This window comes from Cavia porcellus, unplaced genomic scaffold (assembly GCF_034190915.1).
Source record: "Cavia porcellus strain 051 isolate PalLab524CR breed Dunkin Hartley unplaced genomic scaffold, mCavPor4.1 scaffold_29, whole genome shotgun sequence".
Lineage (NCBI taxonomy): Eukaryota > Metazoa > Chordata > Mammalia > Rodentia > Caviidae > Cavia > Cavia porcellus.
The window spans coordinates 42,710,667-42,733,834 of NW_026947512.1; the positions used below are offsets into that span (position 1 = coordinate 42,710,667).

General features: G+C 41.4%; 1 protein-coding gene across 6 annotated transcripts in view; it reads left to right on the forward strand.

Annotated features, from left to right (window-relative positions):
* The window catches only part of Unc5d (unc-5 netrin receptor D), a 537,437-nt gene that overhangs the window by 456,879 nt on the left and 57,390 nt on the right, over positions 1–23,168 (forward strand). For 4 of the 6 annotated variants that reach the window (XM_063240191.1, XM_063240192.1, XM_063240194.1 and 1 more), the window contains 3 exons: positions 10,041–10,226; positions 13,718–14,095; positions 18,473–18,557. In XM_063240191.1, coding sequence (XP_063096261.1) covers positions 10,041–10,226; positions 13,718–14,095; positions 18,473–18,557 — 649 coding nt within the window. The remainder of the gene's footprint in view (positions 1–10,040; positions 10,227–13,717; positions 14,096–18,472; positions 18,558–23,168) is intronic. The other 2 variants (XM_063240193.1, XM_063240196.1) reach the window with 1 other exon arrangement.

The following is a 23,168-nucleotide window of genomic DNA, read 5'->3' on the forward strand; positions in this document are numbered from 1 at the left end:
GGAATTCCTAGTAAAGGAAGGCATCTGGTATTTACTATAGAGTCTTATTCATCTGCTTACCTAATGCGTTTACCACAGATCCTAGTGTATAGATGGTTAACGAATGCTTGTTATGTTTATAAGTCTTCACAACTTCGTGTTGGACCTTTTCCAGTTAAAGTAGTAAAGCAAGAATTTTGCTAATCCAAGTAAACAGTGAATGTTTAAATTTTTAAAATGTGTTACAGATAAAGATACATTGCTGTTAATCACCCTCAAAATACTCCCCCTTTTGTGGAACACACTTGTCCCACTGTGCTTGCCACTTTCTAAGCAGTCATGGAAGGCCTCTTTCATGAATACCTTCAGTTTCACTATCTTGTCTGCCTCAGTGTCCTGAATTAATTGCAAATGTGCTGACTTTGGGAACAAGCCAGACGCCACACTGTGCCAGACCTGACGCATAAACAGAAGAGACCACACTGTGACTTTTTTATGTCCCTGTCTCCCATGGCATGGCACTTGCTGCAATACTCGCCAGTTTTCACCACTTCTTGGGAAAGTGCTCATGAAAGAGGATTTCCAGAACTGCTTCAGAAACTGGCAAGAACAGTGGGAGAAATGCATCCAAAGCGAGGGAGATTATTTTGCAAAGGATTAATGGTAACCGTGTCTTTTATCTGTAATGATTTTTTTTTCAGTTTAAACATTCAGTATATATTTTGATCATACCTGTGATATAGTCAGTGTCATTCGTTTATGTCATAGGCACTTATTGTAAATAATCACAAATGAAATGAAATGTGAAAGAATAAGTAATGTACTATCCTTGCCATTTCAGTGCAAGAGAGAGGACACATGATTTGAAAAAAGAGTAAGTGAAGGAACGGTTTTGAATCATCATCTATAAGAGGCACTAGGATAAAACTCAAAGCTTTTGCCAAAGAATGGTCTGAATTTCTCCCTAATGTCTGAAAAATAGCTGTGTTCTTTTTCTCACTGAAAAAAATTCACCTTGCAACTTCCCCCTTTATGGTTAGTGGAATAATGTTGATCCCTGCCCTTTATGATCTCTACCAGGAACGGAGCTGCTCAGAAGAGGTGGAATCCGTTCTTGACACTTGAACTCGGTCTGTCAGGCTGTGCCAACCTAAAAAGCTCCTCTGGCCCATTTTCCTGTGGGCCATTCCATCAGATTCTCAACAGACTTCTGGGCCTTTCCAAGCTCACATCACACGAGTGGCAATGATGCTAAACTCCTAGCCAGTCCCTAAAGTACTTTTCCTCTATGATGTCCATCATTTTTCCTCATCTCCTGCTGCTTACTTTCAATTACATAAGTACAGCACTTCCCACAAATTGCAGTGATTTGCTTTGTCCCTCAGAATATTTTTCTCCCGTGAATCAGCTCAACCTGTATATGTGCAACATTTGTAATGTTCTTACTATTTTCATTTTTTTTTACTATCTAATTTTTAGCCCATAAGTGGATTCCTTATTTTAGTGCCATTTTCAGTGATTGAAGTTACTCTGCCCTCAATGGACATAATGGAATTTTGTTCAGGAAATACCTCAGAAGTGATTTCTTTTGCATCCAAATAATTCAGGGTGCTTGCTACAAATGTGCATTCAAAAGCCCCATCATCTCCCCAACTCACTGGAGCTCACAGTTTAGAGAGTTTATATCTTTGGAACTGAGAAGAGAAAAATTAAATGAAGTGAAATAATTTCTGAAAGGGTGGAGTTCAAACTTTGTTCTCTTCAACTCTGTCCTTTATTTCAACCCATCTCCCTACTTAATGGAGGAAAGCATGTTTCTTTTGAAGTTGAAAGATGAAGCTGCCAGGTAACACGTAGGACCTCTAGTTGAACTTGAATTTCAGGTAAACACTGAATTACACAATTTTCAGTATAAATACATCTCAAATGCTGGTATTGTATAAGAGTTACTTATGCTAAAATTATTCATTATTGAGCTGGAAATTTAGTCATGAGTGTATGTCCTATATTTTTATTTGCTAAAGCTGGCAGTGTTACTAAAAAGACCAAAACATACATGAATTTGTGCTGTCAAGATACATCTTATTAAATAGATGCCTTTGATTGTCTACAATAGCAGAATAGAAAACTAAACCAAATATCAGAGGAGAGAAACTTGCTCTATGAGAAAAGAATTGGAGAAAAGAAAAGTCCATGGATTTGGCCAGAGACTAGTATCCATGTAGTTAAGAGACGGATATGAGGAGTTGAAATTTAAGGAAGGGTACAGCATAAGATGTGTTGAGCAGTATGATATAATGCGTATACAGGAATGGACTTGGTGCGTACTAGCTAATTATTGGAAGGTATCGGAGTGCCGCACCAGATGGAGAACTGTTTTGCTTTCACTTATAAGTGGTTCACTGGGCTTAAAGCCCAAGAACACGGGTAACTGGGCAGAGCAGACTATAATGTGGCATTGTGGGGAGTCTCTGATTGAAACTGAGATTTAGTGGAGACTAATTAATGAGTGAGGGATATGAGTGCTTTGGGTAAGGACATAAGTGAAACAAAATCAAGCATAATTCTTTGATCTCAGCCTGGTCATTGGTGGCATCCATCAGTTCCAGAAAAAGAGGGTTTAGGAAGAGAAAAGATTTGGGGAAGAATGGAAAATAAAGAAATAAAATGATATATTTGAAAGGTGAGCACATGATACTCATGATTTTGTATAGCTTTCAGAAAGGAAATACAAATCAGGTCTTTGGAGAACAGATGAGACAGAAGAGTTGGGCTAAGACTGGGCAGGGGCCAAGGCATACTTGCCACTGTCAGTGGCATGTAAGGGATTACCCAATCAGAAGAGACCAGAGGAAGGAAAAAGAGCCAAGGGCTGAACTTTAAGCCTATGCTTACAACTAGGAGAATGAAGGGTAGTTACTAACAGTAAGGAAAGAGCAGGTCAAATAACCCAGTTGGTGGGGCATGCCCAGAATCCTAGCACTCAGGAGGCTCAGGTAGGAGAATCACAGGTTTGAGGCCAGCTGAGGTAGCACAGCAAGTTCAAGGCCATTTTGAACTTCATAGCAAGATAATGATTCGAAAAACAAACAGAGTTGAAGGGTCAGAGTTTCTAAAAGGAAGGTCAGTCGCTTCTGTCTGGTGCTGTAGAACAGAGAAGCAACATCTGATAAAGAGCATGACTGTTGATACAGTTGTAGATGACTTCAAGAGGGAACCTGGGTTTGAGCAAAGCATCCTTTAAGGCTAAGAGGAATCATGGTAAGGCAAGGGGACCCACTAAATAAATTATCACAAAGCTTTACACACGCATGTTAGGATGAGAGATGCCCCACATACATGAAAGGAAGTTTATCCTAGAGCCTCAGGGTAAAGAAGGAAAAAGAAAACTGGACATTCATGTTGTTTATTTGTTTGTTTCCTGGCAGAACTTCCAAGGTACTTTCAAATGGTTACTTACTGTAGAAGTGGTAATAGGAAGGAATTCTTTTCTTTACATAGTATGATATTTTTATACTTCTAAAGCATTTTCTAATTCTGTCTGTATTGCTTCTACTTTTCTTCTTAACAGTGACAACAGTTAACTGGTTGGAGATACTGGGGAACAGGTATTAAGAGATTAGGAGATGTTTAATGTTTAAAAAGTGTCCCATATAGACAAAGAGCTAAAAACTCAGTAGAGCTTAAGAAGAAAAAAACTGCGTCTTGGAGAAGTGGGTCAGAGTGTAAACAAGTGGAGGGAAGGAAGGGGAAGGTAGTGACAGCCACGAGGCTGCATTTGCAGGTGACGCAAGGCTCAGGCGTGGAGGAAATGTTTTAAAATGCAGGTCCAAAAGAGAATAACAGATAAGGCCAAGTCCCTGTAGGGGCAGCAAAAGGCTGGATCAGAGGACACCTGACATAGAGAAGGGGCAGCTCTTCAGGGGCCAGAAAAAAAGAACCCTTATGAGTGCACAGAGAGCTGGGAATTGTAGAGCAGTGAGCTGACCTAGAATATTCTCCACCTTTCCCACCAGGGAACATCGAGTACCTGTGGTAATGAAAAATATTATTTGGTCCTGGGATGTAAATACAATAACAAATGGAAAGCAAAGCAGGCCCAGGGTCAGCATTTGGTGATATCAGCAAGGATAGCTTTCGACTTCCGTCAGCAGGGTGGGCTAAGATGGGTACAGGTGTGGGAAGAGCAGAGACACAAGGAAGGAAGGAACAGAGTGAGGTGTTGAAGCAGTTCGGGACTGAGGTGGATGCGTGCTCAGATCCTGATCTAGTTCTCTAATTATGAAGTCTACAGAAAGTGACTGACGTACCAAACCTCTGTCACTGCAAACGGAAGCTGAGATTTCGCCTGCATACAAGGCCAGGAATAAAGCTAGTGCTCCTTGCTGAGTTACTCTTCTTGAGAGAGGAAATCAGGCTGCCGATGAGGAAGACTGATGAACAGCCACATAGGCAGGGATGATCACAGGGCTCTTCTGGCACTAGATGTTTTTGGATGGATTCTTGGCTCTGGCAGTTGACAGCCATAAGGCTTTCAGCAAGACTTGTATTCTTGCCTTAGTTCACACATCAAAATAAAGACAATTTTATAAGTGTGTCAGGAGTAAATGGGAGAGATATAAAGGACTATAGTGATGCCTGGTTAATAAAACAATGCTTGGTACATATCGAAGACTTGGCTGCTGTCATTAATTACAGTAATAAAATAGGAACTACAATAGCAGTCATGAGATCTTCAAAGGTGAAACACCAAAAAGACAGACATGCTGATTCCTTAAGGTATTATGAGCTTCTGAGAATTGCAAAAATAACTGAAATTGCTTACCAGGGTTGATCATGGCTGTTTTCTGTTGAATTAAGAGAAAATCATATTGCTTCTTGATGACAGCAAAAATAAACAAGCTCATAACAATAACTTCTGCAATGATATTTCAGCATGCAAAGGAATATTTGGGAAAGTTCCTTTTTATCAGCAGCCCTGCCTATGCAGAGGGCTCTTGCTGGAGAGCTGTTGCCTGGCTTCCATTCAGCTCAGTAGCTGGCTTTTCCAGCCTTTCATTGATTTGCCCCTTACAGGCCCCTCTTTACAAATATTTACGATAGGTATGCCTTAGCAGTCCTATGCCTCTTACATAGACCAGTTCAAGTTTGTTTGCATTTTTTTTCCTGTAGTGGGAGCAATGGTCTAGAATGACCCTAAAAAGGAGATAACAGCAGAATGCTTTGAATGTACTCACCATGCTGCTTTGTTAATCCTCTGTAGCTTATTTGAGTACTGCAAAATAAAGTCCAATCTGATATATGTTAAATTCATAACATGGGAATTGAGTTAAAGTTCTATTATTAAGAGGCAGTAATACGTCTTACACCTGGGAATAAATGAGGGCGGCAAATCAAGTAAACAGCCCTCTCTGAGGTCTTCTGGGGAACTGGTTAGTCTAAGTGACTGGAGATGATTATAATTCATAAAAGCCATCAAACTTGTTAATATCTGTTTCTGAAACTATGAAATTCAAAGGGACTTGGAAAGGTCACTTTGTCCTCACCAACCCTGACCAGATCACTAAAATAAAATAATTGCAAACTGTTATAAAGTTGGTGGTTTTCAGAGAGTTGATGAAAGGAGATTAGATTGCACAGTCTCCCTCACAAACATAGTTGGGGTTTTAATGACCCTCACTGTGGGAAAGGTTGTTTTAATATCTAACTGGAGTCCCAACTGCTATAATAAGAGGGCATGTCCTCCTTTTCAGTCCTCCTTAGAGATGGCAAAGTGTTGGTTACTTGCTTTCTTATAAATAAATGGCCATTGAATACCTGCTGTAGGTACACAGTAACAACCCTTTTGCCTTCGGATTATGCAGAAGTTACTTTACAACTCTGTATTTCCAGGCCGAATGAACCTATAAATACTTTCTCCCTGCAGTCTCAGTCTCTGGCCCTCTTCATCTTTGCAGCATGTTTCTGTAGATGGTCCACACTCCACCCAGCAGGGAGCACATTCCTCAGTAGTTGCTGAGTAATTTGGTATACAAGAGATTTTTCAATAGGTTCTTTGGGTTTCGGTTTCCTGTTTTTTTGTTGATACCTGTGGTCTGTACACAACAGCTTTTTTCTACCAAGTGTGGAATCCTTCCAAGCTTTGCCTTAAGCTTTTGTGCCTCTTGAATAGAGGAAAATAGGCAGGAAGAAGGCAGGAAAGACATCAGTAACATATTGATACAGAAAGCCTTATTTATGAAGCAAAGGCAGAGAAAAGTATCCTATACTCACAAAAAGAACAGCGTTTTTTCTGTCTGTGCTTTTGTTCCAAATCACTTTGAGCAAATAAACCGGTAACACTGTGCTGGAAGGGTAGCCCATAGGGATAATCCTGCGTGCAAATGCAAATGAAAAGGGAATTCTGTAGTTTTTAAAATTTCTCTCCTCACAGTTGGAGGCCAGGCAAGCAGTCCATGAGCCGCAATGATTTAGAATGTTCTAGGGGAAATTACAGAGCTAGTGCTTCTTATGAAGAGTTGAAAGCAGTAGGGGGAACAAACCAACTTACTGTCATTCCAATAATTAATAATAGAAAAGTGCTATCCAAAATAAGATGTTAGAACTTTGAGCAATGTCTATAAGAGTTTGCAGTTCTACAGGTTGGTGGTATTGGCTGTACTGACCGAGATAGTCACTGTGAGGGAAGGAGAGAGGGAGACAGGCTAAGGACAGACACGTAGGCACAGTCAGGGCATGAGTGCCTAGCAGGGTGCAGAGGGCAGGTGACCCTGACCACTACCCACCTCCTTTTGTAGTCAGGCATCCACTTAACAGTTAAATTGGTCACAGTCGAATTTGGGTTAACAGTATATAGCAAGGGCCAGAAATCAGAAGCACAGGAGAGGATGCAAAGAAAGCTATCAAACCCCAGGAAGGGACTGTATCATGCAATCATGTGGCAGCAGCAATTTTACTGGTAATAAATGGCGGTGGTTTTCCTCAGGCAGTCCAGTATCCTGATATGAGCCGAGTATGTGCTTTACACACACGCGCGTGCATGTACATGGGATGATTCTGCAGATGCCATCCCAGTGCATCTGTGATCAATGCATACACACACACACACACACACACACACACACACCTCCCTCCCTTCTCCCATGAAGCCAGCACGGAAAACATGGACACCTCAGGGCTTCCTGGAACCAATTCTGAACACATAGGAAAGGACTGCTGTGTGTTTTGTGAATACGTGAAAATTCTTACACAGAAAGCCACTCCGTGCTCTTAGATAGCGAGCTTAGAAAACAAGACAGAAAGGGGGAAAAAAAAAAAAGAATGAGGTAAAGCGTACACAGGTAGATAGAAAAAAGAAGAAAGAAAAAAGAAGAGAAGACAGCACGTGATTCAGCTTTAGAAGAAGTTGCTCTGGGTAAGGATGTCTGATTAAATGTCTTGAGATACAAAGTGTGGGTTGGGGTGTTAGTGTATCCCTCTACAGCTACTTCCGGAATGCCAGGGCCTTGGCACTGTCTGTCTTTTAGAGGATAAATGACTGATAATTTCCGCCTTGGAGACTTCTCCCGTGTATTCGCATTTCTTTTGCATGAGTGTCCTCAAAGTGTTTGTTGAATTAATGAAATTATTTGCAATTTCCAAGACAAACCATTCTTATGAAGTCAATATCACTTTGCTCTTCTTTCTCTAGGAATCTCTCTCCTGGTGCCTGGCTCTCCCAGGGTCAGAGTGAGCCTCGTGGGCAGCCAGTAGTACCCCATGCTGGTCTTTCTCCATTCTTTCCACACCCTAACCCTGATGTCCCTCTATTTATTTGTAAAGTGTTATAATTTTTTATTTTATTCTCTCAACTTAAGTCAAATGAATTCTATATATTTTCTTACGAGAGGAACATATTGAGCCATATCAGACCTTGTAACTGGGTCTGAGGTCATGTGTAGGATTCTTTGCTAAAACTGAGAGACAGAATTCTAATTACCTGAGTACAAGAGTGGACACAGAAAAGACAAAGTAGGAATCCAGGGCAACCACAGCAACATGTGCCTGCACCTCTGTTTTGTCTCACTGGGTCCCTGTCAGGAGTACCTATTTGCAGGTTGGATTTTTTTGCCTTGGTCATCTTGCTGGCTTCCGGTCCATCACAGTCTGGTACCTGAGATGCGAAGGGTGTCTTTGTGTCTGTCTTGCCAACTCTGCAGCATAGCAGCTGTGCTCGGTACCCCACAGGCTGTGCTTGTGTGTACTCATTTCCTGAGCAGGTGTGTCCTCCTGGATGCACCTTTTAGGATGGTAGTGTTATCAGTCAGTGGTGCCCAAGGAACTGGAGGGAAGGGAGGAAGAAGGCAATTGGTCCAAATCCAAAGTCCCCTCGCTGCCTGGTGCCCTGGCCCAGCCCATCTGCTGTGTTCCGTGCCCTCTCTTTGTTTTAGGTTTAATTATTCTCTCCCCGCAGCTTCAGCAAGCAGGGGAGGGTAGGAAAATAGTAGGTCAGTGACTGCCCCTCTCCCTCCAGAGGACATGGACAGACAAGACAGGGCGATGCTGCGTTGGGTGTTGGTCAGCGTGCCTATGGTTCTGGTGGTTACAGCACTGGCCCGCATGCCCATTCCTGTCTCACTGGGGTGATCATGCAGCTGGAGCCAAGGTCTGAATGAGTCTCACCGTGTGTTGTAGTTATTGAATGTATCTAATAAATCTCTGACCTTTCAGAAACTCTTCTTTTGGATGGTTGTGCTTTCTCTTGCATGTTATTTGTGTGTGTTTACTGCCCTATTACTGGCCGGTTCTGCTTGATTTCCTTGTTCACACTTTAATTTGGAGGCACCTTATTTTACAGTCCACTAACTTTGTTGAAAATAAATCCACTTTACTTGTGTGGTTAGTATTACTTATTTGATAACATAAGTACCATATTAGGGTGCGGTGAATGTGTAGTTTAAGTGCCATGCAATTACCAGGTAAATATATGATGGGTTTATTTTATCCTCTCAGCCCAACACAGGGCAACATTGTAATTACTTTTGGACCCATTAAGTGAACTTACCACATAATCTGCAGGGAGATTAATTACCTAGTTAGCTCTTGCCACCTTCCATTTCTACACATTTTCTGAGATTACACCTCTTTTAGGATTACACTGTCTCAAATAAATCCCCGAGGCTGAAGTGCAGCAGCCATCATGAATTGGCCACAAGGATAAAGTACATGCAACGCTCCTCGGGGAAAAGAGTTGAAAAGCCGCTGTGGCACATCCTGGGGGTGGGGAGACACCTACATTCTAAATTCAAAAACTAACGCTTTTATTTTTGCTTTGCCCATGCATTCAATAGGATGGAGTAGGAGAGGTATGGGAGAAACAGCATGTGCCCTCTGAGAGACCAGTCCTCCCCACAATAGTGCTGGAGTCTAGTATCTAACTGAGGCCAGAAAGTAATTACCATGGACATAAGAGCCCCTGGGACCAAGACCTTCACCATCCATGCCAAACACCATGACAATGATTGTATATGCCCTGAACTGAGGTTGTCCGTGTCTCGGAATCTGAAGGACTTGTGTCAAAGCTAAAATTCCTATTCGTAAGCTCTGGTCTTCTCCCAACTCATGGACCATGGGTTAACTTCTAGCCCTACACCACTGTCTGCAAATGCATGTACCCCCATCATCAACCAGCTGAGCTGTCCCACTTTATTTGTCATTTGTGTGAATCTGTCCTCTATCAATAAAAATAAAGGATAAGATATACTTTGAAGGTAAATAACTTCTTAAAATATGTATATTAAGGAGTTGCCTGTTTTTACTAGAAAAAAATTTTATGTTCTTTACAAAATTGATTCTCTGCAAGAGTCTATTACATGGTAAGCTACTTAATGCAGTTAAGGTATTTGGCTAGCATCATTTTGATTTATACAAGGCATTTGAAAAACAGGATTATTGTGCGAATGAAAATACAACTCATGGCTAGCTACATACATCATTTTCTATGACCAATAACTCCAAACCTCCAGTAGAGTTTCATCTTGTACCCCAGGGTGGTTACTTAGGGATCCTCTTGTGTCTTCCAGGCATTGAGAATGCCAGCGACATCGCTCTCTATTCGGGCCTGGGTGCTGCGGTTGTCGCCGTTGCAGTCTTGGTCATCGGAGTCACCCTTTACAGACGGAGCCAGAGTGACTACGGCGTGGACGTCATCGACTCTTCTGCATTGACAGGTGGTTTCCAGACCTTCAACTTCAAAACGGTCCGTCAAGGTCAGCGGCGTAGGTCCCCCAATACCTCATCCTCAGGACCAGCGGCTACGTTTGCACAGGGACCCCAGAGTTCTTGGGAGCCTGTGTGAAGGTAGCTCTTGGCACTGGGAGCCGCTGCCGAATTGTTCTTACACTACAGACCCAAGCATGAAGGGGCGGTCTGCTGACATCCTTAGCTCCCACAAGGACAAGTGACTCTCAGGTCACCATCAGCCGCATTTTAAATGAGGCAGTTCCATCTCTGATGCATAGTGAGCCTAATGAGTTACTTTATCTCAAATGATCCAACTTTCTCTTTGAAGAAGGCTGATTTGAAGATACATATTTAATTTAGTTAACTAAAACACTGACTTCAAGGTAAGGATCAAATCCCAGGCCACAAGCTCCCAAGTGTATTTATTACACTAGATTTTGGTTTCTTGTATTTTAAATAAGTAAGAAGACTTTAAAAAAATACATCAAGGGTCACTTAGCCGGGGGAACAAATGAAACTGCAGCCTGAATGACTCTCAGTTGTCACCAAGTCCAAGCAATCTTATGTAGCAGGGCAAGCGACATCTATCATGTCAAACTATAGGAATACTCATCTTCAAGACACAGAATCACTTAATTCTCTTAGATGAACCAAATCTGTTCCTGACCGCAAGGTAAAGATGAGCCATTCCTGCCTTTCATTTCCCAGAAACTGACACCATTGCTCTTCAGGAGATGCTGCTTGCTACCTTGACCCTGAACATCCGTGTTATAGCCCTGTTTCTATTTACTGTGAGTCAGTAACGCCTGTGGCATAGGCAGAGAAATCCCAGTGCTTAGAGCTGTCTGAGGAGATGGCCCACTGAAATGGAAATCCACACCTTCTAGAAAACAAAAGAGAAACACAACTGAGAGATGGCCAGGAGAATACAAGTTTCCCCTCATGCCACTTAGCCACGGGCACCTCAGTGTCCAGCCTTCCAGACCAGTGAATGTTCTGGATTCGAGAGACTGACTGAACAAATGTGATTTAATTTGTTATAAATCCAGTGAAGAGCTGATTTTTATACAACATAGAGAACTAGAAATATGTTACCTCAAATAATAAGATGGCCGTGTCTGAGACCATAAACAAACGGAGGAACTATATTAGGCAGTATGAGATACTGTATGTAAGTCCACAAACTTTAAAGTGAGTTAGCTTTGAGTCTAAAACTTCTGTGTATTTCTGTTTAATCAATTATCCTGGAGTCATAGTTTTTACAGATATAAAATAATCCACCTCAGATATAAAATATCCACCTCAGAGTGTTCTCAGGAGAAAGAAATTACCAAGACTAAGATAGCTAAGCATATGGGAGTGTCATAAATGTAATGAACGTAGTTCTAGAAGGGGGTAATTTCCTCTCCCCTTAGCATCGGATGTCAGCATGCTGCCCAGAACACCAAGCAGCAAGTGGGAAACACTAGCTTATAAAGCTTACTTACATCTCCTTAGGAAGATACATCCCTGACCTTGTATGCACTGTGGTCTCCAAGAGAATATGTTGCCTTGCCAAGTTACAGACCATCTGGTTTATTTTTGGTCAAGAATGAGAGAGAGAGAAGGGAAAATCCTTTGGTAATTGCTAATCCCCATATATTCATTGTGACGCTGTATTTCAAAGTGGGTAGTTCTGACCTCTCGACCTTAGAGATCAATCTTCAGCAATATATCTGGGGACCCAGGAAGGGGGATAGAAAGGCTGTTAAACAGAATGTCATGGACTAGAGATGTAGCTTAGTGGTAGAGCACTTGCCTAGTATGCATGAAGCCCTGAGTTCCATCTCAGCAATAGAGAGACAGAGAGACAGGAACAGAATATGAATGAATGTCATAATTAGACCATGGACTTGGAAAGAGATTCCAAAGGATAGATTTGAGAGACCAGGGTAGGTGACTCTCACTGGTCAGACTTCTGCAAAAGTAGCTTCTGGTACTCTTTAACTGTAGACTGTTACACACCCTTTTTTTTACTGAGACATTTTCCATGCCTGCGCTGGCGACAGCCAGGAAATACTTTTGCTTTTTTCCTTCTTTGCTTCTCCTAAGTGAGGAGGGCCTTTTAAGTGTAGGTAAAAGTTAAGCCTCAAAAGGTTAGGGCTTGAGATCAAATAGCCAAGAGACTCAGGGATAAAATTTTGAAGTCTCCATGGAGACTTCTTTTCAGTTTTGGAATGACTCTCTGGTCCCACTTCTTGTCCAGAAGACCATAAACAAGAGCAAGGTCAGGACCTGGAGAGGTCCGTGTGGTTCTTTTAAAAAGCAGAGTCTCATTGGTGCCTGTGTCTTGGCCCTGCAGCCCGAGGTGTGAAAAACTCAGGCACCATGAAAGAGGCTTTAGATCTACAATGTTATTTCATCTCATTTGTGCGTATTTTTGGGAGTCTAGATTCTAAGAGCCTCTAAACAAAATGCGGAAGAAGGCAGAGTTATAGATTTCCTGCTGGCATCGTTACAAATTATGAAAAGGGAAACACAATAGAGGCTAATACAACATGGCCCAGAATTGCAACATTTTCAAAAAATATCATATTTTAAGCATTTTGGTCAGGCACCAAAGGAAAATTGTTTAATATGGCTTGGGTTTCAATTTGAGATGTCATATTGACGGACTGATATGGGCGGGTGGCTTGGGACTGAGGGCTATTTTGTTAGTTACTAATAAATGAGATTACTTCATCACAAGAAAATATCACAGTGTTTCCTTTTCATATTTGGCTCGGAAAAACATTAGTAAGCCCCAACAGATGACAAAGTCCAATTTCTTATGTTTTTGTAGACTGTTTTTTTTTTTTTTCCATTTGTTTTGAGACAGAAAGCACATTATTCTGAGCTGCTCCCCATGTAGAATCTGAGCTGCTCTGTCCCAATATGCTTCTTTCTTCCCTCTCAGAGTGACATAGGTAGCATTCAAGCAAGTCAGCTACTCAGACACGGAGCGATTCCTGAGGTTCCTTGACCCGTTGGTTCTGCAGACACATCGTTTACTCCCCTGGCTTCAAAAAGTGCCACAATTCCAACAAAGCATTGTTACAAGCAACACTACCTCGTCACCCTGCTGTGTCATCACTTGCGATTTAAAATGAGCAGATGTTATTTTTGCTCCACACTGAATTGCAAAAACATTTTTTTTTGTTAGCTTCTCTTTGCCAGTTAAAATCAGCTCATAAACAACAGAAGCTGAGTCAGTTACCTGACTGACTACCAGCAATACTTACTTTGAAAAGACGAAATCTGAAGACTTCAGAAAGGGGAGATTTTGGTCCATGGCATTTGGAAAACTGGATGGGGAGGATCCTCCTGATTCCAAGGCCTGGTCCACTTGCTCCAGGTGGGAGGGTGGGATTGGTATGCTGGCTTGAATCCCAGCAGCTAGCCATCACGTAGGTGGCCCTGTGGTCAGCAGAAACAATTGTAGAAGGGTAATGGAGGTGTCTTTTAGTGTCTGAGTGACAGATCAGTTTTCTTTCACTAGGTAACTCCCTGCTCCTGAACCCTGCCATGCAGCCAGACCTGACAGTGAGCCGCACATACAGTGGCCCCATCTGTCTACAGGACCCACTGGACAAGGAGCTCATGACAGAGTCCTCACTCTTCAACCCTCTGTCAGACATCAAGGTCAAAGTCCAGAGCTCCTTCATGGTCTCCCTGGGAGTGTCAGAAAGAGCAGAGTACCATGGCAAGAATCACTCGGGGACCTTTCCCCATGGAAACAACCGTGGCTTCAGTACAGTGCATCCCAGAAACAAGATGCCCTACATCCAAAACCTGTCATCCTTCCCCACAAGGACAGAACTGAGGACAACAGGTGTCTTTGGCCACCTAGGGGGGCGTTTAGTCATGCCAAACACAGGTATGTGGTGAACCTATAGCATGCATTCCTTAGCATTTGTTTAAATACCTTTCATTTAGAGGTTTGCAGCCTGGTGGGTTCACTGTATGTTTACCAGTCCCTTGTCAGAGCCGCAAATGTCGTGCCTCCAACAATCTACTTGATGTACATTGCAAACCAGAACCAACCCTGAACCGGACCTCGTGGTCTCCATCTCAGAATGCAATGAACCCTGGGAGGGCTGATGCCCATATTCACTCAGCAGGCCTGAGGAGAAGTCCCCAAGGTTTAAGCCCCTTTAAATATTACCTAGAATGTCATCAGGAAGCACCAAAAACATTCTTTGACATGACTGATTAGCATGGAGTTGATATACAAGAATGGCTTACATCTAGGCTGATTATGCAGTGAAATAACATTCAAATTGCATCAATAACTTGCCTCTCCTAGCCCATGGACCTCACTGGAAACACTACTTTACGAAGAACAATGATGAAGAATCACCACGGAGTTGCTCTTTGGAATTAAACCATCATTCCAGGGCTGAGCTATAAGTACCATTAACTCTTGGCATTTTTTCCTCCATTGTGTTAGATTTCCTGGTTGTTATAACAGGATACTTTCAGCTGTCCAAATCACTTTTGAAATGATATCGTACCTATGGATTAATCTTCTTGAGTTGCTTCCTCAGAATTAATTGAGTGACAGGAGAGGTCAGTTTCTCATCTGAGTTCTAAGGAGTGCGAAGTAGATAATATGCTAAATCAGACAGGGCCCCCCTCGCTCCTCCAAAGGGCAAGATCCACTGTCCGTGAGTGTCATAACAACAGAACTAAAGTCTCCACGTTTCTCCAGAAGGTAGAGTTAACCAACATTTTAACTCACAAAATGGAAGCAGTAATAGGACTAGTCTGAGGCCACCGCTTAGCCAACCAGTCCCTCCACTGACAGTTCACTGACTTGAAGTTGAACTTTGTCTTAAATTGGTGAACATCGCTTTTTTCTATCCCAGATTGACTGCTTCCTTTAAAACATTTTCAAATAAATTTTGGGGCCAGGGATACAGCTCAGCAGTACAGCACACACAAGGCAAAGCACTAAGGTTGTGAGTTTGACCCCCCCGATACAAAAAAAAAAAATCCCACATAATTAAAATAAATTTTGATTTTTAAAAATAGTCCTCCAGTGCAGTCCTAATAATTATTATGTTTTCATAGGCTCTCAGTTCTTCAAATCTATTTTGATCCATGTTTTGGAACATGATTACAGTCTTGCTTCAATGTATATGAGTGTATAATTTTTCCTGTTGATGATTGGCAGTGTTCGGGGTTCTGGTTCTGGAGTTTTGATAATTGGCAGATGGGAGACAATTCAAATGAATCAGGCAGGCATAAATACCACTCATAGTCAGTTACATTCATAAAAAATGTGGGTATTGGAGAATGAAAAGTGATACACACAACCTTTGCTCTCTCAAAGAATAAGATACACACATCAGATTTATATGACATCCCAAGCTGAGTCACTGCACCTGGATTTTCATCTCTTTCTAGCTCTGGCTCGGCTATTAGGAGACTCTCACTGTCCACTGCTTAAGTGGTTTGGCCAGTACCCCTTCTCGTCTTCTCCTTTTGTTATATACTCATGTGTGTATGCTTTTTTATGCATACTGAAAAAATGCCAAGACCTGTCCATCCCTCATCTCTGTTTCATGTTCACCAGAAAAAGGGAAGAGATAAAATTGTAATGACACAGATTTTTCTTTTTCTCCCTCTCCTTCTCTGAGAAGTAATACAGTTAAAAACTAAAATTCTGATAGTACTGTCAGTGATGCCGCTCAGTTCCTCTGTGAAAAGGGTATTTTCAAAGCTCCTGACCAAGACACAATGGATAAGATTGAAGATGTTTACTAAGAATGAATTAGGGGGAAAATAAGTGCGGGGAGTGAAATGTATTCCCTGTAACTTCACAGGACTTAAATGCAAAATATGCCCTGGGGAGATGAAGTGTAAGGATCCAAAGCATAGAAATTAGATTGCTGTAATACCATCCATCCCAACTTGTCAGATGGTATGTTCTGGAAATCATTTATTATGTAAAATATGAAAGAGGAAACTCAGACAGGTGGTTCTGTTGTCATGTCAAATAAAAGGCTGCCAAAGTAGCAGGTGGAGTTTGAGGAGAGGAGTATATATCTTCCTTTAACCAGAGATAACTGATGGATGACATATTGAAAATGGGTATTTCTTTACGAGACGACAGGTGTAAAACTGTCCTGCAGTGCCTCTCATTCTTCATAACATATCACCTGCCGCCAGTCCACCCTCCTGCCACCCTTCCTGACCGTCGTCAGTCTCCACATGCAATTTGCATGTTAGGGTAGAAGGAGGGAAATACGCCTGAAAGACAATAATAACACTTCTGAGAAAAGGAAACAGGAAGTTAATTTAAAGCGTCAGTGATCCTATGTATTCAAATTGAATTTAGGAAAACCATAAATAATGTTTCAGTATTAACACAGAGAATCAAGCCAACTTGAAAGGAATGAGACATGATGCATTCTGCAGACCTCCTTTCTCAAGTGTCCTCTGCCATATTTCTTCTCTTTGGATCAGGAAGTAGAGCATAAGGATGTGACAATTTATACAAGATAACAAGACTCTAAGCCTCTCCTTTTCACTGAGAATTTTGAATCCTGTGTGTTCCATCGTTCATATATTCACGTGTTCACCAGGTTCCCACTCTGTGCCAGGCAGGCTCTGGTGCTGTGAGGTGGCAGGCATTACCACTTACTCATGGCCTGCTGTCTTCTCCATGTGAAGGACAGGGATTGTGTCTCTTCGTCTTCCTGGCCTAGAGCACCTAAAAGAGAAGCAGCAGAAAGTGCTATGACAAACTAAAACAAGACAGAATGACGAGGGCACGTGCTCCAGCTGGCGCTCAGACATAGGGAACCCTCTGCTTTCCAGGGTGTGTTCAGCAGCAGGGAAGGGTTTGAAGGCACCACTCCATGGGGCAGCTGCACTGAAGGAAGCCTGGGGCACGCAAGGAACCCTGACAGGGTTCCTGAGAGTGGCAGATGCATTTCTCCTACCATCAACAGGAAGGTCCAGAACATAGAGGGCCCTGCTGAAAAGCTATGGGCAAGATTTAAATGCACCTCCTCCTTAGAGCTATTGAAAGATCTTGGTGATAAGTAGCATGTGACTGAATAATGCGTACAAATATAAATCACAAATAACTTGTCTTACAACAAGTCTTGCATTCTCTGACTCTACCTACTAACAGGTATATTGACGGAGACCAGGAAAACCTGTCATCTTTATATTTAAATTGTTATTAGCAATTTGAAAGCTTTCTGTGTAATGAAAGAGGAAAAGGCAAGCACTACATTATTGAAAATATAGGAAAATGCCATGAGATTTCAGTTTGTCAATAACTTACTGTTTCAGTATTTCATTTCTCTTTGTGAACAAGAGTCAGCATTAAGGAGAATCCCAGATCTCCTCAAGTGTCTCTCTCAGCCAAAGTGGTATATTTTCTTTTGGGAAATGAAGAAGAAAAGGGACATTAACTTGTGGCTTTCTGTGTCTTCTCTCCCGCATTATAGGATTTTATTACAGTAGGATGGCGGGATTTTTGACATTGAAGTGAATATGGCTGTGTCACCTTTGGCCTTAGCTCTTTCCAAGTTCGATTTACAAACTTAAGACCACGTTGGTTATACAATAACCTAGAAGGTTTCTAGGTTTACCAGATGTTTTTACCTTTTCTATTTTCCTAACAAGATGCAGCTCTGAACCCAGCTCTCTGCTTACTTCCTGATGCGTGCTTTGTAAGACAATTTCATAACAGATTGAAGGAAAGAATTAGCACATCCATCATCCATTAACTTTTTTGCACGTTAATGGAAGTAACACTTAAATTCTGGAGCAAATTAACTGATATATTGATAAACTCTTGTATTTTCAGGTACGCTTAATAATAATTGGTTTTAGGACACCCAGTTTTTTTTAAGAGAACTAAAATATACCAGGAAGGTTTAAAATAAAGTCTAAAACATCAACAAGCTGGGAATACAGCTCCCATGATAGAGTACTTGCCTAATATTCTGGGTCCTGGGTTCAATCCATGGGACCACAAAAAAAATAAATAAATAAATAAATAAATAAATGGACTCATTTGAGCACTCAGCTGAGTAATGTGCTTCTTCTCTTGTACCTGTTATAAAACAGCATTCTCCTTATTATCTTGGACTCTGTAAATTTTCCAAAGATTGGGATTTCACAAGTTGCCATGAGAAAGTCTTTCTTTATAGACACCTGTGAAGTGCTCAAGCAGGGTACTTCAAAACAATTGGAAAAAACTGATGAATAAGCTCTGCTTTTTCTGTTACAGGGGTCAGTTTACTCATACCACATGGCGCCATTCCAGAGGAGAATTCCTGGGAGATTTACATGTCCATCAACCAAGGTGAACCCAGGTGAGAGACAGAGAAACTATATTATTGACATCTTAGATATGGAGTGCAGACTTTTGCTGATGTTATAAAGATAATAAGACATGTCTTGTTATGTCATGTCTTGTAGGACTGGGTAAGATAGTTTGCTGCTATAATACAGCAAGTCTATAGAAGGAAAAATCAGCCACAAAGCCAGTGGAGGGAATGAAAATGCACATGGCTTCAGATTTTATAGTCACTGGTATCTATAACAGCAGATACCAAATGGAAAAGAGTTGGTGGACAGGTCATAAGCATGACCTTTCCATAAACATTGACCACCCTGCTAGTGTTCCTCTCAGAAATAAAATAAAATTGTCCCTGAAGGTGTTATGAAAATCCATGCAGTGGTTGACTCACAACCATTTAAGGTCAGCAAAAGCCCTGCTCTCCATAAGCTAAGAGACAATTTCTTAGGTAATTTTCCTTTGTGAAAAAAAAAAATATGGCATAAACTTCAATAGCTTTCAAGCTGAGAAATTTCAGCAGCGTTAAATTCAATTACATGAACAAATACAAATCTTGTATTTTAATGAAAGTAGTTGGTTATTTTCTTAGCACAACTATAATATTTGTAGAAACGTTGCCTTGCTCCACACATGATAAACCTAACTCCTCTTTAGAAAGCAATTTGTCTCATAAACTGGATATATACCTCTGGCATTTTTAGTCATAACATTGTAGTTATTTTAGAATAGATTTTTTTGTTAACAAAAAAAAAATGTAAAAGAAAAACACTGGAAAGAAAAGCTGCCAAACAAACAGATGGTTTAAACAGATTTTGATAGCTATTTCTATTAAAGGGTTTGCGAGTACCCAGTGGTTGTAGCTTTCTGATCTATAGAATTTGAGAGACATGGAAGAGAAAGTTCTGCCAGAGGGTTGTTGATGAGGTTCCTAAAAGGCATATGTGTAGTTGTGCTGAGCTGGCGCCTGTGTTCTTTCCTCTGTCGTGTAGAGCTAGCTGATTTTTCCTGTGTGCCTGGAAAGGTTCTGATATCTAGCTGGCTCAACTTGGCAAGCGGGGGAATCTGAGACTCAGGAAGTTTTGAAGAATGTGTTTAAAACGCTTAGGGAAACAGGCTGAGCAGACCTAAATTTGGAGTTCTTCAGATGAAAATCACCTTTTTTAATCCCCTATTTACCTTAGAAACCATAGCTATTTGAAATTAAGAACATGGTCAATTGCACATGTGTTTTAAACACATCAGCCTGCAAAAATTCCAGTGCAGTAATCCCTATGCGTCCACAAGGGATTTTTCCAGAGTCTTCCAAATATCCCAAGATGAGGCCAGGGATTTAGCTCAACAGCATAAGCACCTCCTGGCAAGTGCAAGGTCACGAGTTCAATCCCAGTACCCCCTCCCCCAAAAAACCAATATCCCAAGATATTTAATTCCCTTATATAACATGAAATTGTTTTTTAAAATATTCTACACACATCCTCCCACATAATTTAAATCACCTCTACATTATTAATAATACCTAATACAGTGCAAGTGCTATGCAGTTACTACACTATATTGCTTAGAGAATAATAAAATAATTCCATCCATTTGTGATGCGTGTGCAGTTTTTTTCAGGTATTTTTGATCTGAGCCTGACCAAGTCAGCGAATACAGAGCCTGACTGGATGAAGCAGTATCCAGGCAGTCTCCCTGCATCTCCTCTCTTCATTGCAATCGATCTGCTGAGCCCATGCTCAGCACCTTCTGCTCAAACCTATCCCCAGTGTCTTCCTCATCACATCAGAACCAAACTTGGGCTACTTTATGTTTTTCCAAGGCACCTAATTTATAACTTGCCTCAATCCCTGTCTCTTATTAGAAGCTGCCTCTTCTTCAGAGGTTAGAGCTAGAATGTGCCAAGGGGTGTCAAGCATATAAAGACTTAAGTAAGATGCCTTTAAAAATCTCAGAAAGGAATGATGACTTGGGACATCCAGCAATTTGAAGATGAGAGGGAGAAAATACCTATGATCTTGCCAGAGTCCAAAGTCCACGATAGACACATTGACCTGATGGGTTACTCCCTGGGCCAGATGAGCTTTGCAAGTTCCATGGTAACCAATTTTGTTTATCCATCTCTATCTCAGGTGTGAGTTCATTACTGCTGTCTAGAAAGTAGATAGAAACAAGACCAATTTACCCAAGACTTTAGATCTGTGCAGTGTGCATTTCCTTATTAAACCATAGTTTTAAAAAAAATTGCGCAAACCACACATTCCCTTTCACAGTGCTCAAAGCTTTCCAAATGTCCCTGGCTCCTGAGGAAACGAGAAGTCTGTGGGACATTTAGTTTCCTTGGCAATGCTTGTTCCCTTTTCAGTGGCACCAAACTATTTAGAAAAACACTAAAAACAGCAAATGCCTCTCTGCTCTTTTTTTTTTTTTTTTTTAAGGTGGGATTATTTTTTTTTCTGTGCTAAGAAGCTCTTTGGATCTGTGTTCCTTTGCTTTTATTCTTGTGATTAGCCAGGAGAAGACCATGTTACCATTTTTTCTTCTCAGTGACACGTAAAGACCTATTTCTATTTTGTGCCCTCTTTCTGGCTGCAGCGAACAGCTTGCTTCTAGTATCTGTGTCTCCAGAGTCCTGTCCCCATCCTTTTATGTCCTACATTTCAGGATTGGATGTGCTGAGCCCCCATCACATCTACACACAGAATACAGCAGGATCCCCCAAACAACAAGTTTATGCTGTGATTTAAATTGAAGTCCCCTCCGTCCTCCTGGCTGTATTCTCCCTGTTGATCCTTTCTGAGTTGCATCCCCAGGCTAGCAGAATGATCACTTGTACCATAACTAGTATCATTTACCCAGGTTGTGTAGACAATTCTCTAGGCCAGGGCTGTGTGGATTGAACTGAGACACAAAACAGCCTGCCATATTGGAGCAAGCTTGGATGACTACGCTGTTATATTTTGAGAAGTTTTATATGAGGTGGCATTTTGTCTGAATCAAGTGTACCCTGCTCTCCTGAGAGGTCCTACTTGCATTCCTGTATGCTGAAAAAGACCTCTGCATTTTTTTTTTTTTGACCTGGGAATCGAACTCAAGACCTTGTGCTTCCCAGGCATGCGCTGCACTAGAGGTATCCCGCAAGTACCTTTTCAGGAGTACTGAGAATTAAACAAGGCAGGATGAAATACAGAAAGTACAGGGGAAAAATTATTATAGAGTAGAGAATGAAAGACTAGAACAAGTTTCAGGGCACTGAATCACAGACATCACGACAGGAAACATTTATCTCCATGGATAAGAGCGCATGCACACAGACGCTAGAAGCCTTGAGCTCCATTCCAAGTTTCTCTACCATTATGGGTGTGACTAGAGATAAGTTATCCAAACTCTGCATCTCTACCTCCTCATCTGGAAAGTAATAATAGCCTTGTGAATAATAAGTAACATGATCATTTTAATTTTAGATCTTCTTTGGCAGAACTGGACCCCAAGCAAGATTAATTTCTAATAAAAATACATTCTTTACATCAAACTTCGCATATAGTATAAGTATATATATTATTTTCATAGACTTTTGATAACACGCAGGGATGAGTTCTAATGCTGAAATCAATGAAATGGACAGAAGAGCCCAGATTTGGGAAGAAAAGGATAGCACTGTAATTCAGTGGAGTTGCAAATCAAGTGTGCCTTATCTGACATAATTGGGACTGGAAGTATTTCAGATTTTAGAATTTTTTATATAGGAATATTTACATGTACATAATGAGATATCTTGGGGATAGGACCTAAGTCAAAGCACATATTTATGTTTTATAAGCACCTAATGCACATTTACCTACAGGTAATTTATCCAATATTTTTAGTATGTCTACATTGTGATTGCTGCCCAGGTGTCATTTCGGCACCCAAAACAACTCAGACTTTGGAGCATTCTGGATTTCAGATTTTTAGATTAACCTGTATCACTGCAGTAGGGGGCTTCACAGGAGATACTAGAAAGTGTGTTATATAGGTAGACTTGATTTGTTATATAGGTAGACTTCACTTCAGGGTCATAGCATTTTAGCCAAGTCTAGAATGATGAGATTGTTTTGATCACTTTGCATTGCAGGGACAAAATACTCAACACCTAAAATGAAGGAAGGAAAGGTTTATATAGCTTACGGTTTGTGGAGGTTTCAGCCTATAATCAGCTGGCTGCAAGGGAGGTGGCATGGCACATGGCAACACTTTAAGGCAGCAGCCAGAGCAAAAGGGCAAAGAGTAAGTCTCTCTTCCTCCCTTACCCTGTACACAGTCACACACCCACCCCATCCCACTGCCCTCCACCTCTGCCAGGGCCCAGGTAACACTCACAAAATCTCCCTGCCTTCCTGTTGCAGAGATAAGGATATTTACAAAATAAGGCTCCTGGTTCCCTGCTGAGTCATTTTAAGTTCTGACCTCTCAAATTGACACAGCATATCAACCATTAAAGAGATGTTGACCAGACAGAGAAAAGGCCTCAGTGGTCTCTGCCTCTCCAGCCACATCTCCTGATGACTCTCACAAGTGGGTAGGTGTAGGAGGGAGAAGAGGGGATCTTTAACAGTTGCTCCTGCTAAAGACTTGTTGCTTTAAATCACTC